Source organism: Sphaerodactylus townsendi, linkage group LG02 (genome assembly GCF_021028975.2).
Source record: "Sphaerodactylus townsendi isolate TG3544 linkage group LG02, MPM_Stown_v2.3, whole genome shotgun sequence".
In the NCBI taxonomy this organism is placed as follows: domain Eukaryota; kingdom Metazoa; phylum Chordata; class Lepidosauria; order Squamata; family Sphaerodactylidae; genus Sphaerodactylus; species Sphaerodactylus townsendi.
In genome coordinates, this window is record NC_059426.1 from 143,859,304 (window position 1) to 143,871,671 (window position 12,368).

Sequence of the window (12,368 nt, forward strand, 5' to 3'; positions counted from 1 at the left end):
TTAGGCAGAAAAAATGAAATGCACAGATATAGGATTAGTGACACCTAGCTTGACAACAGTACATGTGAAAGGGGTCTGGGAGTCTCAGTAGACCACAAACTGAACATCATTTGGAGTGTGATGGGCCAGCCAAGTTAGCCAATGCAATTCTGGGCTGCATCAATGGGAGTATAGTATTTAGATCAAGGGATGTCATAGTACCACTCTATTCTGCATTGGTCTACCTGGAATTCTGTGACCAGTTCTGGGCAGCACAGTTCAATAAGGATATTGACAAGCTTTGAACGAGTCCAAAGGAGGGCGACCAAAATGGTAAAAGGTCTAGAATCCATGCCTTATGAGGAGAGAGACAGCTGGATGTGTTTAGTCTGGGGAAGAGAAGGTTAAGGAGTGATATGATAGCCATGTTTAAATATTTGAAGGGATGTCATGTTGAAGAGGGAGCAAGCTTGTCTTCTGCTGCTCCAGAGACTAGGACAAGGAGTAATGGATTCAAAATACAGGAAAAGAGAGAATTTCCTGATGTTCAACAGTGAACTACTGCCTTGGAGTGTGGTGGAATCTCCTTCTTTGGAGGTTTTTAAACAGAAACAGGATGGCCATCTGTCAGGAGTGCTTGGACTGTGTATTTCTGCATGACAGGGGGTTGGAATTGATGGCCCTTGTGGTCCCTTCTCTCTATGATTCTATGTACTGAGTTTCCTTGCTTTCTTCTTCTAACTTTTCAGCATTTTCTAATGTCTAAAACGCATTCTGAAATGGGAATGATTGTCTTCTTGGCTCAAACTTTTCCAGACTCTTCTGTTCTGCCTCTTTCTTTCCTTACTTCATCCAGGTATTTTATGGAGTGAGACACCCAAGAAGACCACCCACATCATCGATGGACAGCATATTCATAGACGACCCTACGTCAGGGGATGGGAGCCCCCTCTCCCTGAGTGTCCTCACACTTCTAGATTCCCTGAGCAACAGCACCGAAGAACAGTGCTTTAGTGCCCGGTCACGTAGCACAGTCTTGCAAGGACTGCCTTTTGGTGGGGTACCCACTGTACTTGCTCTCAACTTCATCCTCTGGCTGGTGAGTGGTGCTGGGCTATAGCAATATGTCAGTACTGTCCAGAGTAGTGTAGTGGTTAAGAGTGGTGGACGCTAATCTGGTGAATCAGGTCCTCCTGCCTCACAAGTTGTTGGTTGTGGGAGAGGGAGGGAAGAAGTTTGTAAGCCACTTTGAGATGGTTGTGGGAGAGGGAGGGAAGAAGTTTGTAAGCCACTTTGCAGTTAAGAAAAGTAGGGTATACGTACAAACTCTTCTTCTTCCATTTATTACCTACCTACCCACAGTGTTCCCTGTGCAACTGGGCATGGTTGGGATCAGTCAGTGCGATCAGGAATAATCCTTGGAATAGAAATTAGTCAAGGGAAGTTGATACCACATGCAAAGACAGGATGTCTCAGATCCAGAGAAGAAAGGGGGAAATACTGAGTGTGCATGCAAGTATGGTTGAGTATATGGGAAAGAGGCCTGATTCTCAAAAAATTATTTTATGCAGTTTGGCCGTTTGCAGTATGATTAGATTAACACCTGATACAGCGGCTTCTGTTAGTGCAAAGACCAGAAAAAGAGGTTTCACTTAAACCTGAGGCCCGTGATTTCTCTTTCTCACTGCAGCTCCTCCTCTTGGTCTTCTCCTGCCTTCGGAAAGCAGCTTGGGACTATGGGCGCCTGGCTTTGCTGGTAGATAATGACAGGTAAGGCCTACCAATGGAAGCAAAGTGGTTTAGTGGGGCCATTTCCTGAACCAAGAGGCCCAGTCATGCTGGACGGGTGGTGGTGACCTGAGAACAGAATATAAAAACACACATCAATTCCTGCGGAGCCAAATGATTATTTAAGACAATAATCAATAATGTTCTAGTTCTCATAATCACTGATCAAGTCAAGAAAGCATGTGACAGTTATAATATCAACATACATCATAAGTTGATGTAAGGGCTCCTTAGGGTAAAGATTCAAGTGTGACAGAGTCTTCAAAGTGTGACAGAGGCAATTTAGATACATGTTCTCTGCCCTGGAAACAAGTGCTTCAAAATGCAGAGAAGGTGTTCAGACCAGTTCTACCTTTGGTCTTCATATTTTTAACAATGTATGAGAAGCACTTTGAATTCCTTTAAAGAACTGTATGAATGCTAAGAAATGTTAGTATCGCTGTTACTGATTGGCTCTAATAATATCTCTTCCATGCCCCGACCCTCATTTCTTTTCCAAACAGCCGCTTCCCTCCAAGCACATGGAATTCCTACGAGTAAATGATAAACGGGTGATGTGGGGATGGAGGTGTCGGTGATGTGAATTCTTGTGAAGCAGAAAGAAGGAATCACCACTGCTTTTAAGGGAGAGCTGGAAGGGGGATCTACTCCCAGAGGAACAACTAAGCCCCCACCACCACCACCACCACCACATTTCTTCACTTTCCCCTAGCCTGTCAATGTGAAAGGGAAATATTGGCTTGGAGGGGGGTGTCCCCCTTCTGAAACAATCAAAGGGCAATTTGCCTTCACTGGTGTGGGCCAAAGAAAGGACTTAAAGGGAGATCCATGATTATTATTTGTACAACATGGCGGAATAATACAGAAGTTGTCGGTGGTGAACTCCTTTAGAGGCTGTGGGACAGATTTGTAATCAGATAAACATAAACTTTGTGTTCTGTCAGCGTTAGGGAGCCATGAAGCTCTCCCCCCGCCCTTCAGCTTTGCAGTGGCCCTTCTTTCCTTCACAGGAAGTTTCCTGCAGGGTAGATGGATCAGCTGCCTGACAAATTCCTTCTCCCTCCTTACATTCTGTGGTTTTGGTTGTCTGGTGGTGAAAGGTTTTTAAGAGGCTCTGCTGCCTTCTGTACCCTTTCAGAAATGCTTACTGTTGGTGCATATACATGTCAGGGAAATGAGAAGGTTACAGTCTGATCCTGTAAAGGTTGATTACAATCTCACAATAACATAGGGTTGCCTGAAAAACTCTAGTTGGACATGTCACATCTTGCTCTGGAGCATGCACAGGTCTGAAACAACTCTTGTTGCAAATTTTGCAAACTTGATCCAGCAACCATCTCCTTGTGATTACTACTTTTTAAACTGTCACTTGTTTCTATTTGGTGCTGGGTTCAATTTAACTCTTTCTCAGATGCTAATTCCAAAGGAGACAGGACGGTTTCTGCCCAAATTTCCCTCTGTTGTCAGGCACTGAAGGCCATGAAGTATGGGGGCTTAGTAAGAGTTATTGCAAATGTTGACTGTGGTCTACCTACAGAGTGCTTTAAGTTAATCATGACATGGTGAAGGATTAAATGTAATGCTGGCAAAGCAAACTTAGGCCGTTTCCGCACGGCCACGATTGGGACCGTTCGCACAACTGGGAAGACGGCGCCGCAGAGCGCCGGCGCCCGGTCGACCTACCGTCGCTGCGGTCATCCGGCGCGTCGCCGTTTGCACAGCAGCGGCTCGAAGCCGCCATTTTCCATAAACCTCGCTGGGGAAGCGAGGTCGGGAAATGGCGGCTTCGCACCACTCGGGAGGCGCGAGGGCGGCGCGGTTGCGCAGCAGCTGCGCCCCCTGTGCGAACAGCTCCCTGGGGATGGCGTTTTTGCCGTCCCCAGGGCGCTGTTAATGGCCCATGTGGAAAGGGCCTTACATTTGTGCAGGGTCTTATTTATACTGGGCCACTACACAGTCTGTATTAACCCACCTTCAGTGCACTTCTTCTGATTGGCAGTCCTTGGGGTGATATCTGAGCGTGCATAGCTGCTTTGTGTAGGCTCTGACAAGTCCCTGTCCCTTCAATTCTATTTGTAGGGGCTCCAAAGTTTCTTGCTGTTCATCAGATAACAAGAACTTAAGGAACAAAGACCCTAAGAATCAGTGTTTGGGACACATTTTGGGGTTGCGGCAAGTGGAGGTTGTGCTCCACAGGGAGAAATCCTACTGTTCGCAGAAATGCTCTGGTACAGCCTGTCAGGAGAGAGATCCCCAGAACTCTTCTGAGTTGGCAGTACAGGTAATGGAGGAACAAGTAACGCTCTACCTCTTTCTGAGGCAAAACTAGGAGTCTCTAGTGATTGCCTTCAGCCACAGACAACACTATCTAGTCTCAGTGGAGCCCTACAAAGCCAATCATTCCACATTTCACTGTATTTCTTTCTCCTTACAGGCTCATTGTCTGACCAGTATGTTAGAATGACCCTCAGAGCTTATCCATCTTCCCCCCAAAATTATCTCACTCACCTTCCTTTCTCTTGTCATTCCACAGTTTGCTGTGGTCAAGTCACCTAGATCACATTTCACTAATAGCAGAGGTTTCTATCAAGTGCCCCAAGAGATAGTTATTTCCATTGAGCCATCTCTGTGACTCAAATTACTTGTCTCTTCTAAAGAATTTGGTCTCTATGCAAGCTTTTTCTATCCCAATTTTACAAGCAAGTGGCAGTAGGCCAAGTGAGTGACATCACATCTGTGATATAACCGTGGAACAACAAGTCTTCTGTAATCGTTGAATTCAGATAACAGAGCATTGGGGGAGAGGCCATGGAGCACATACTTTGAACACAGGAGAGCTCTAGTAGTGAAGGATGTGGCTGGTCAAAAGATACTTGGTCAGTTGCTTTATCAACTCTTAGTCTAAACTATTACACTAGTAATGTCTCAGCTTATTTTCTAGTTTATTAATTGAAATATTTATATCCCACCATTCGCACTGTTAAACAGTGTGTTCAAGGCTTTTGAACTTCTCCACAAAAACATGTTAACACTTTCTTTAGGACAGACTGACCAAAAGAGAGCCAGTGTGGTATAATGGTTAAGAGTCATGGATTCTAATTTGGAGAACTAGGTTTGATTCCCCACTCCTCCACATGAGTGGTGGACTCCTATCTGGTGAACTGGGTTCGTTTCTCTGCTCCTGCACATGAAGCCTACTGGGTGACCGTGGGCTAGTCACAGTTCTTTCAGAACTCTCTCAGCCCCACCTACCTCACAAGGTCTCTGTTGTGGAGAAGGGAAGGCATTTGTAAGCCCTTTTGAATCTCCTTACAGGAGAGAAAGGCAGGGTATAAATCCAGACTCTTATTTTTTAAAAATCAGTTCCTTTAAAAACCACCTTGGACAAGAAGGCTTTAAAAGGCATCTGAGCCCATTCTTGGGGCAGTCCTCCTGATCTCGTCAGGGAAGGTGTTCCAAAGATAGGGCATGTGGCTGAGACAAGCAGCTGAAGCTGTGGCGGATGTAATGGACTTTGCTTGCCTTTTATTCCATCAGACCATTGTTCTGTCTTGTTCACTACTGCCTACCCTGATTGGCTTTTCAGAGTCTGTCACATCACTTGCTACTTATCCTTTTAACTGGAGATTCCAGGGTTTGGACCTGGGACCTTCTGTATACAAAGCAAATGCTCTACCACCGAGCCACAACCCTTCCTGCAGGGATGGGACACTCAGGAGTAATCAGTGGGAAGTTTTCAACTTACATAATTCACAGCTTTTTTGAATGCTTATGTGAACAGATGCCAACAGAAAGGTTCCGTATCCCCTACTCCATAGGAGTCAAACTCGTGGCCCTCCAGATGTTATGGACTACAGTTCCCATCATCCCTGGACTGTAGTCCATAACATATGGAGGGCCACGAGTTTGACACCTATGCCCTACATTTAGAGCAGAGGTCTCTTTTTCTAGAAATAAAAGATAGTGGGACTATGAGGTGTATGAAAGCAGCTCTCTTTTCCGTCAAGAGCAATGACGTGTGCATATGTACAATTCTGTTGTCTCCTGTTCATGAAGATTAAATTGCTATCGACTGCTGGGGAGGCTCCTGTCCTCTTGATTCCATCCCTACTATCATGACACACTGGTCTACATAACTACTCTGGTGAAACAAACGGTGACATGTATGGGGGAACAAGAGTCATCTGTTTCCCGAGGGCTTTCCTGAATGTCAAAACATTCTTGGAGTTCAGTTGCTTTATTTCAAAAGTTTAGATTCTTCTTAATCTTCCTTTCTTTCTGTAGGCCTGTCTCCTTACCTAGGGAATGGGATAATTGCAAGAATCGATAGGCAGTTACATTTGTTCTGATCAGAATCATGTTTTCCTTTTTTTCCTGTCCTTCCTTTTTCTTTCCTCCTGAAAACCTACTTTTATCCAAACCTTTCAAATCCCCTTTCTTTGGTCTTCTTTGCCTTTATCCCCTTTCTGACGCCTTCCCTCATCTACTTCTGTTCCACTCAATGGGAAGCTTGACATCACTCTTCTATGGGGAGCAAAGTGAAAAAGAGAAATCTCCATCAGAGACCAGTCCCCTGGATGCAGATAACAAAGATGTGGTGAGTTTCAGTGGAAATGTCTGGCAGTGTAGATAACCTTTGGGTCCTTTCAGTATTAAAGGGGAGTAGTTGCTGATGACTTGGATCCTGTACTTTCTTTCCACTTCCACTAGTTTTTCCCCATTGTAGAGCAGTTCCTTGGTGTGAAGTATGCATTCCTCAGGCACTAGACAACTGTAGCTCAGCTAAATCCAATGGCTTCCAAGTAGCCAAAAAGTACAATGTACAGGAGGATCAACCTTCACAGTGGAAGATCCCCTCTGCAATGGATAAAATGGAGTGCAAGCTGAAATCTTCAGGATCTATGCCAGCATTTTTAGTGGGTGATATCCTATCATCCTCACTTTGTAGTATTATCCATCCTATAACAATGCACATTCAGCAAGAGGAAGATAGATGTAAGGGGAATCAAAATGTTCTGATCATATCCGTTGCTTGCTGTCACTGCCATTAACTACGTGGTGAGACTGTGCTAATAATTCCTGTCAGATGGCTAATGGGGATTTATGAATAAGACCTGCCAACTTGAGTCCTGGAGACAGTGAGGGGTGGTTTAGTCTCCTGCATTTGACAATGGCTTATACCAGATATGAGACTGAAAATGTATGAAAAGGCATAATGTGCTTGTGTAGCAGTCTGTTCTTTGATGTTCTGGCAAGTCATAGTTAGCCATCCTGCTTTTCAAGTTTTTCCTAAAATCAGCTAATTAATTATAGTTAACTGTAATTAAATACTATGGCATAAGACCTTCTTGCCTCTAGACCAGTGGTTCTCAACTCTGGTCCTCCAGATGTTCATGGACTATGATTTCCATCAGTCCCTGCCAGCATAATCTGTGAACATCTGGAGGACCAGAGTTGGACACCCTTGTTCTAGAGTCTTTAGACAATGTTGTTTAGGCTTTGGTTTGTTTATTTTGCCCTATGAAAGCTTATTCCTGCATATGTTTAGATGCAGGCTTAGCTTCACAAAGATGGCAGCCTACCTTTCCAGATAGGTGTGTGTCATCTGATTTCAGCCAGTTTTTCCTCCAACTGTCTTTCTAGGGATTCTGCTCCTGGCTCCTGTCCATCTACCAGATGAAGTGAGTATCTTCTTCATTGAGAACTTTCTGTGCTGCTGTGTTCTGTTCTAAATCATTCACACAGTCCAAGAGGCACCCTCTATTAGTAAAGGTGGGAGAAGACCAAATAAGATCTTTATACCAGATTCTGCTGCAGCTTCTTGTCCTTCAGTCGTGATGAGTCTCCCATTTGACACTGCATCACAGGAGAGCTATACACTGCACTATGTTTATAGAAAATCTCATGTAGTTGTGCACACAAAGAGTATTCCTGCAGGCACTCAAGGCCATACGGAAGTAGCTGTGGCTCATAGATGGGCTTGCCTCCAGTTGAAGCACAAGCCAGTAGGACAGTCAGGGTGGTAGTGTGATTTGGGTATTGAATTAGGCCCTGTGAGATCCAGGTTCAAATCCCCACTAAGCTCATTGAGTGACCTTGACCGAGTCCTTTTCTCTTGACTTAACTTGCCTTAAAGTTGAGGCGGGGAGAAAAAGGTACTGAGCTAATGAATACGGCCTCCTTTTATTTTGGAAGCAGTTCTTTAACAGATTTTAAATCCTATCTTCATCAGAGATTGGAAAATGCTTGCATTAGTTTTTTCTCTCTATGCAAACACACGTGCCACCTTATTAGAAGGACCACATCAATAACAGACCCACTTATCTCTTATGACCTTACTTCAGAATATATAGCTAGCCTGAAGAAGTCTTACGCCACCTGAATGGCTGCTAAAAGCTTTTGTCCCTTTAAAAGAAATGCTGGTTGTTAATGTCAGAGAGTGTGGGAGGTTAGTGAACAATGCATAGATGTCCTTCATGCACATCACAGTGAATACTTTATTTACTTACTTGCTTCATTTACACCCCACTGTTCTCCCCAATGAATACCCAAGGCAGCTTACATTTTCTGCTCACAGCAATCCTGTGAAGTAGGTTGGGCTGGGAGTCTGAGGTCACCCAGCAAATTTCCATAACAGTATCAGACTAGGGATTATCATTGCGCCCTGTGCCCTGAGGGCACTGATTGGAGACACTGGTAGGCAGGTCAATGGAGAGGTAGGCCCCAGAGGTAGGCTCCCCTCCACCTGTGTGAGAGTGTCCCACACATGTCCAAAATGCAGCAGTAAGGACATAAGAAGTTAGCATATCACAAGAAGGAGCCATTTTGTTCTTGCATATGACAGCAACTGGGAATTTGGTCTGCAAGATTTGACAGTGTATTTTCTCAGATAAGGGAAGGGGGAGACAGGTGATTATGTGCCATTCTAATAATACACCTTCATCTCTCCATACAACTCTAAGGGATGAGGAAATTCAAAGCAAATGTGGAATCGATGCCACCACCTACCTGTCCTTCCAGCGGCATCTCCTGGTGCTGCTTATGATCCTCTGTGTGCTCTCTGTGGCTGTCATCCTCCCAGTCAACTTCTCTGGAGACCTCCTGGGTATGTGGTATTCTGATTCCTCTGGGTAGCACCAAGGCAGGACTCAGAGTCCAGCAATATGTTGGGTGGCAGTCAATGATAACTGATGGAATATGTTGAAGGTTCCCAAGGAATTCCAGAGAAGCTTTCTTACCAATGAGTAGTAATGCTGAGGAAAATAGAAATCTTTTTGGGGAGGTAGAAACTAACAGAGAGGCCAAGAACGTGCAGGAAAGAGGAAACATCTGGAATTCAGTCAGGTATATGGTCCAGAGAGGTTTTGTCCTTGAATCATTCAGAGCCCTTACACTAATGAAACAAGGAGCACATTTTGTTTTGAACTTGGTTGCAACGCAAGTAGGGCTGAAGTCAACGCTCAGCTTAGCACACAAATCTCATGTGAGAAATATGTATCTTTCTTTCTAATTATAGTTCCTAGAAATATGAGGTAGTGTTGCACATATGCTTTCTAATTCTAGACAGTCTTCATGATGTCGACCATAGCTGGCTGGATCCCTGGCCCACAAGTGGTCCAGGTAGCCTCAACAGGGGTCAGAGTGTTTTCTACCCTGGCCCCAACCTGGTGGAATGCTCTATCCAGGGAGACCCGGGCCCTGCAAGACCTGATGCCATTTTGCAGGACTTGCAGGACAGAGCTTTTTCACCAGGCATATGGTTGACGCAGCTATTCCCCCCCCCCATCATTTCCCCCTCCCCTTTTCCATCCCCCCTTCTTCCCTCTAATGCAACGGTTCTCAACCTGTGGGTCGTGACCCCTTTGGGGGTCGAACAACCCTTTCACAGGGGTCGCCTAAAACTCTCTGCATCAGTGTTCTCCATCTGTAAGATGGATAAATGTTAGGGTTGGGGGTCTCCACAACATGAGGAACTATATTAAAGGGTCGCAGCATTAGGAAGGTTGAGAACCACTGCTCTAATGCACTGGTACATTAGTTTTATATTGTAATTTTAGTCACCATCCGGGTGAAATTCACTTTTAGCTTTCAACTTTTGTAGTATTTTAATGCTGTTGAAAGCTGCCTGAGCTCATGAGGTGAATGATGGCATATAAAACTAATAAAAGTAAATGAAGTGAAATTTCTCCAGCCAAATGTTGGATACATGCCAGTAGATTTAAGCTGCAGTCCTAAAAATACTTTCCTGGGAGCAAGCTTCATTGAATAAAATGGGACTTATTTATGAATAGACCTCCTTAGGATTACTGCCAGGATCAGCTAAAGCACTGGTTGCTTAATCAGTGAGAGGCCTATTATAAATAGTGAAGCTACCAGTTCAGGGCTGATTCTTTGTATTTCTAATCTGCTTTGGACCAGGTGTATTACCAAGAAAAAAAAAGAAGGAAGAGGAGGAAGAAGGGGAAGAAGGGGAAGGAGAAGGAGAAGGAGCAGGGGGAAGAGGGGAAGAAGAGGAGGAGGAGTTTGGATTCATATCCCCCCTTTCTCTCATGTAGGAGACTCAAAGGGACTTACAATCTCCTTGCCCTTCCCCCCTCACAACAAACACCCTGTGAGGTGGGTGGGGCTGAGAGAGCTCCAAGAAGCTGTGACTAGCCCAAGGTCACCCAGCTGGTGTGTGTTGGAGTGTACAGGCTAATCTGAATTCCCCAGATAAGCCTCCACAGCTCAGGCAGCAGAGTGGGGAATCAAACCCAGTTCCTCCAGATTAGAGTGCACCTGCTCTTAACCACTACGCCACTGCTGCGCCACTCACTGCTGCTAGGTTTCAAATGGAAAACATTAAATATGACATTTCTTTCAGAGTGGTAGTTTTAAAAAATGTGCTCTAAGTCATTATCTTAAATCTTCTCAAGCCAATGCCCATATTGAATTTTTAGCAATATGCAGCTCGTGTAGATTTAAGAAAGCAAACAGGATGACTCGCTTCTCTGTTCTTAAATCACTAGCTCAGGGAACAGACAATCCAACTTTTACAGAAAGGGCTTCATATATATGGAGTTTACAAACTCTAATGATGTGTGTTCATTAGTTGAAGTGCTGAAGAGCAAACATGCTTCCAGAAAGGTCTCCTCAAGAGGCAGATGGCCAGTGGTTCTTTGCCTTTCCACAATGCAAATGAGAAAACCACATAAGAAAAAACATATATGAATCGTTAAAAGTTTCCTTTAATGTTAAGAGGCCGCTAGGGGACCAGAAAAGATTTCCTCAGAGAGCCAGTTCAGGCTGCAGGCCTTGAATAGACCATCTCTGGATTAATTCACTAATGGGTAGATGATGAAAGTATTTTAATTATTTAATTGGTTGAGATTCCTAGTCTCCTAAAAGCATAAAGTGCTACCATTTGACTGTGTATAACATAAAATGCAAAATGAGAAACTGCAGACTTTAAACATTTTGTAAACCACTTCAAGTCCCCATTAGAAAGAAATGCTCTGCCATCCACACTTTCCCCCTCACCCCTTGTTCCATGCTGTCCACAGAACAGTATAAGCAGTGTCTCTTTTTATCTCCACTTCCCTGCCTTCCCTGCTCTGCTTCCACCCTCCCCAATGATTGGGAGGGCTTTTTATAACTTTATTTCAAATATGCATGAATTTTAAAACAATGTTCCTGGCTACAGCAGCGGCAGGAAGAGAGAGAGAGAGAGAGAGAGAGAGAGAGTGAAGGGGAAAGGAATGGAATCTCCTGCATAGTCCCCGTCTTCAGCAGCATGTGGTCCAGGGAATTGCTTTACCTCTTTTTTGCGAGAGGGGGTTATTTTGGGAAAGGGACTACAATATCACAGGTATATCAGCTATCACAGGTATAAATGCAAATTAAATTACTTTAACAAAGCCCTTCATCTTGCATCGTGTGATGAGATCTGTGCCTTTAAGAGGAGTTGAGGAGTGGAGTAAAGAGAACCAGGAAAAGCTGCAGAGGCCCACTGAGGCCAGCTAGCTGTGGGGTAGACAGAGAATGACTCCTTGCATGCAAACAGAGAAATGCAAGGAGACCACATTACAGCCTCACTGCACAAGAGCCACGAAGTAAACGTTCCATGCATAGTGGGCCTGTGATTTTTCTCATATTTGCCTCTCTTGTCTTTCAGGGAAGCATCCAGCTAATTTTGGCCGAACTACAATTGCCAATGTTCCAAAAGAGTATGTATTTCCAACCCCTGAGTCTGCATTTGTAGTGGTGTCTACTGAGAGTGAATGAGGCAGATTTGCCTACAGAGAGACCGTTATTAGCATTTCCAGAATCACTCAGAAAGATAACCTGTTACTTCTGTGACCCATTAGTGTGTGTGTGCTCACATTTGCTATTTGAGCTGGTCTATGTGAGCTGCAAGACTAATGTGAGCTGCAAGACATTTGCTATGTGTGAGCTGCAAGACTCAGTGTGCTAAAGGGAATGGCAAATGCCGGGATCGTCAGAACTGGCTTTGTCAAGCTTTGGTGCTGTGATACCCTGTTTTTCCGAATATAAGACATCCCCGGAAAATAAGATGTAGTAGAAGTTTTGCTGAAGTGCGAAATATAAGGCATCCCCCAAAA

The 12,368-nt window shown here is 44.4% G+C and overlaps 1 protein-coding gene across 5 annotated transcripts in view; it reads left to right on the plus strand.

Moving 5' to 3' along the window:
• The window catches only part of TMEM63C (transmembrane protein 63C), an 81,608-nt gene that overhangs the window by 44,376 nt on the left and 24,864 nt on the right, over positions 1-12,368 (plus strand). For 4 of the 5 annotated variants that reach the window (XM_048485423.1, XM_048485422.1, XM_048485420.1 and 1 more), the window contains 7 exons: positions 836-1,078; positions 1,670-1,749; positions 2,271-2,303; positions 6,277-6,364; positions 7,411-7,448; positions 8,730-8,872; positions 11,921-11,972. In XM_048485423.1, coding sequence (XP_048341380.1) covers positions 881-1,078; positions 1,670-1,749; positions 2,271-2,303; positions 6,277-6,364; positions 7,411-7,448; positions 8,730-8,872; positions 11,921-11,972 — 632 coding nt within the window. In that variant the 5' untranslated portion in view covers positions 836-880. The remainder of the gene's footprint in view (positions 1-835; positions 1,079-1,669; positions 1,750-2,270; positions 2,304-6,276; positions 6,365-7,410; positions 7,449-8,729; positions 8,873-11,920; positions 11,973-12,368) is intronic. The other variant, XM_048485424.1, reaches the window with a different exon arrangement.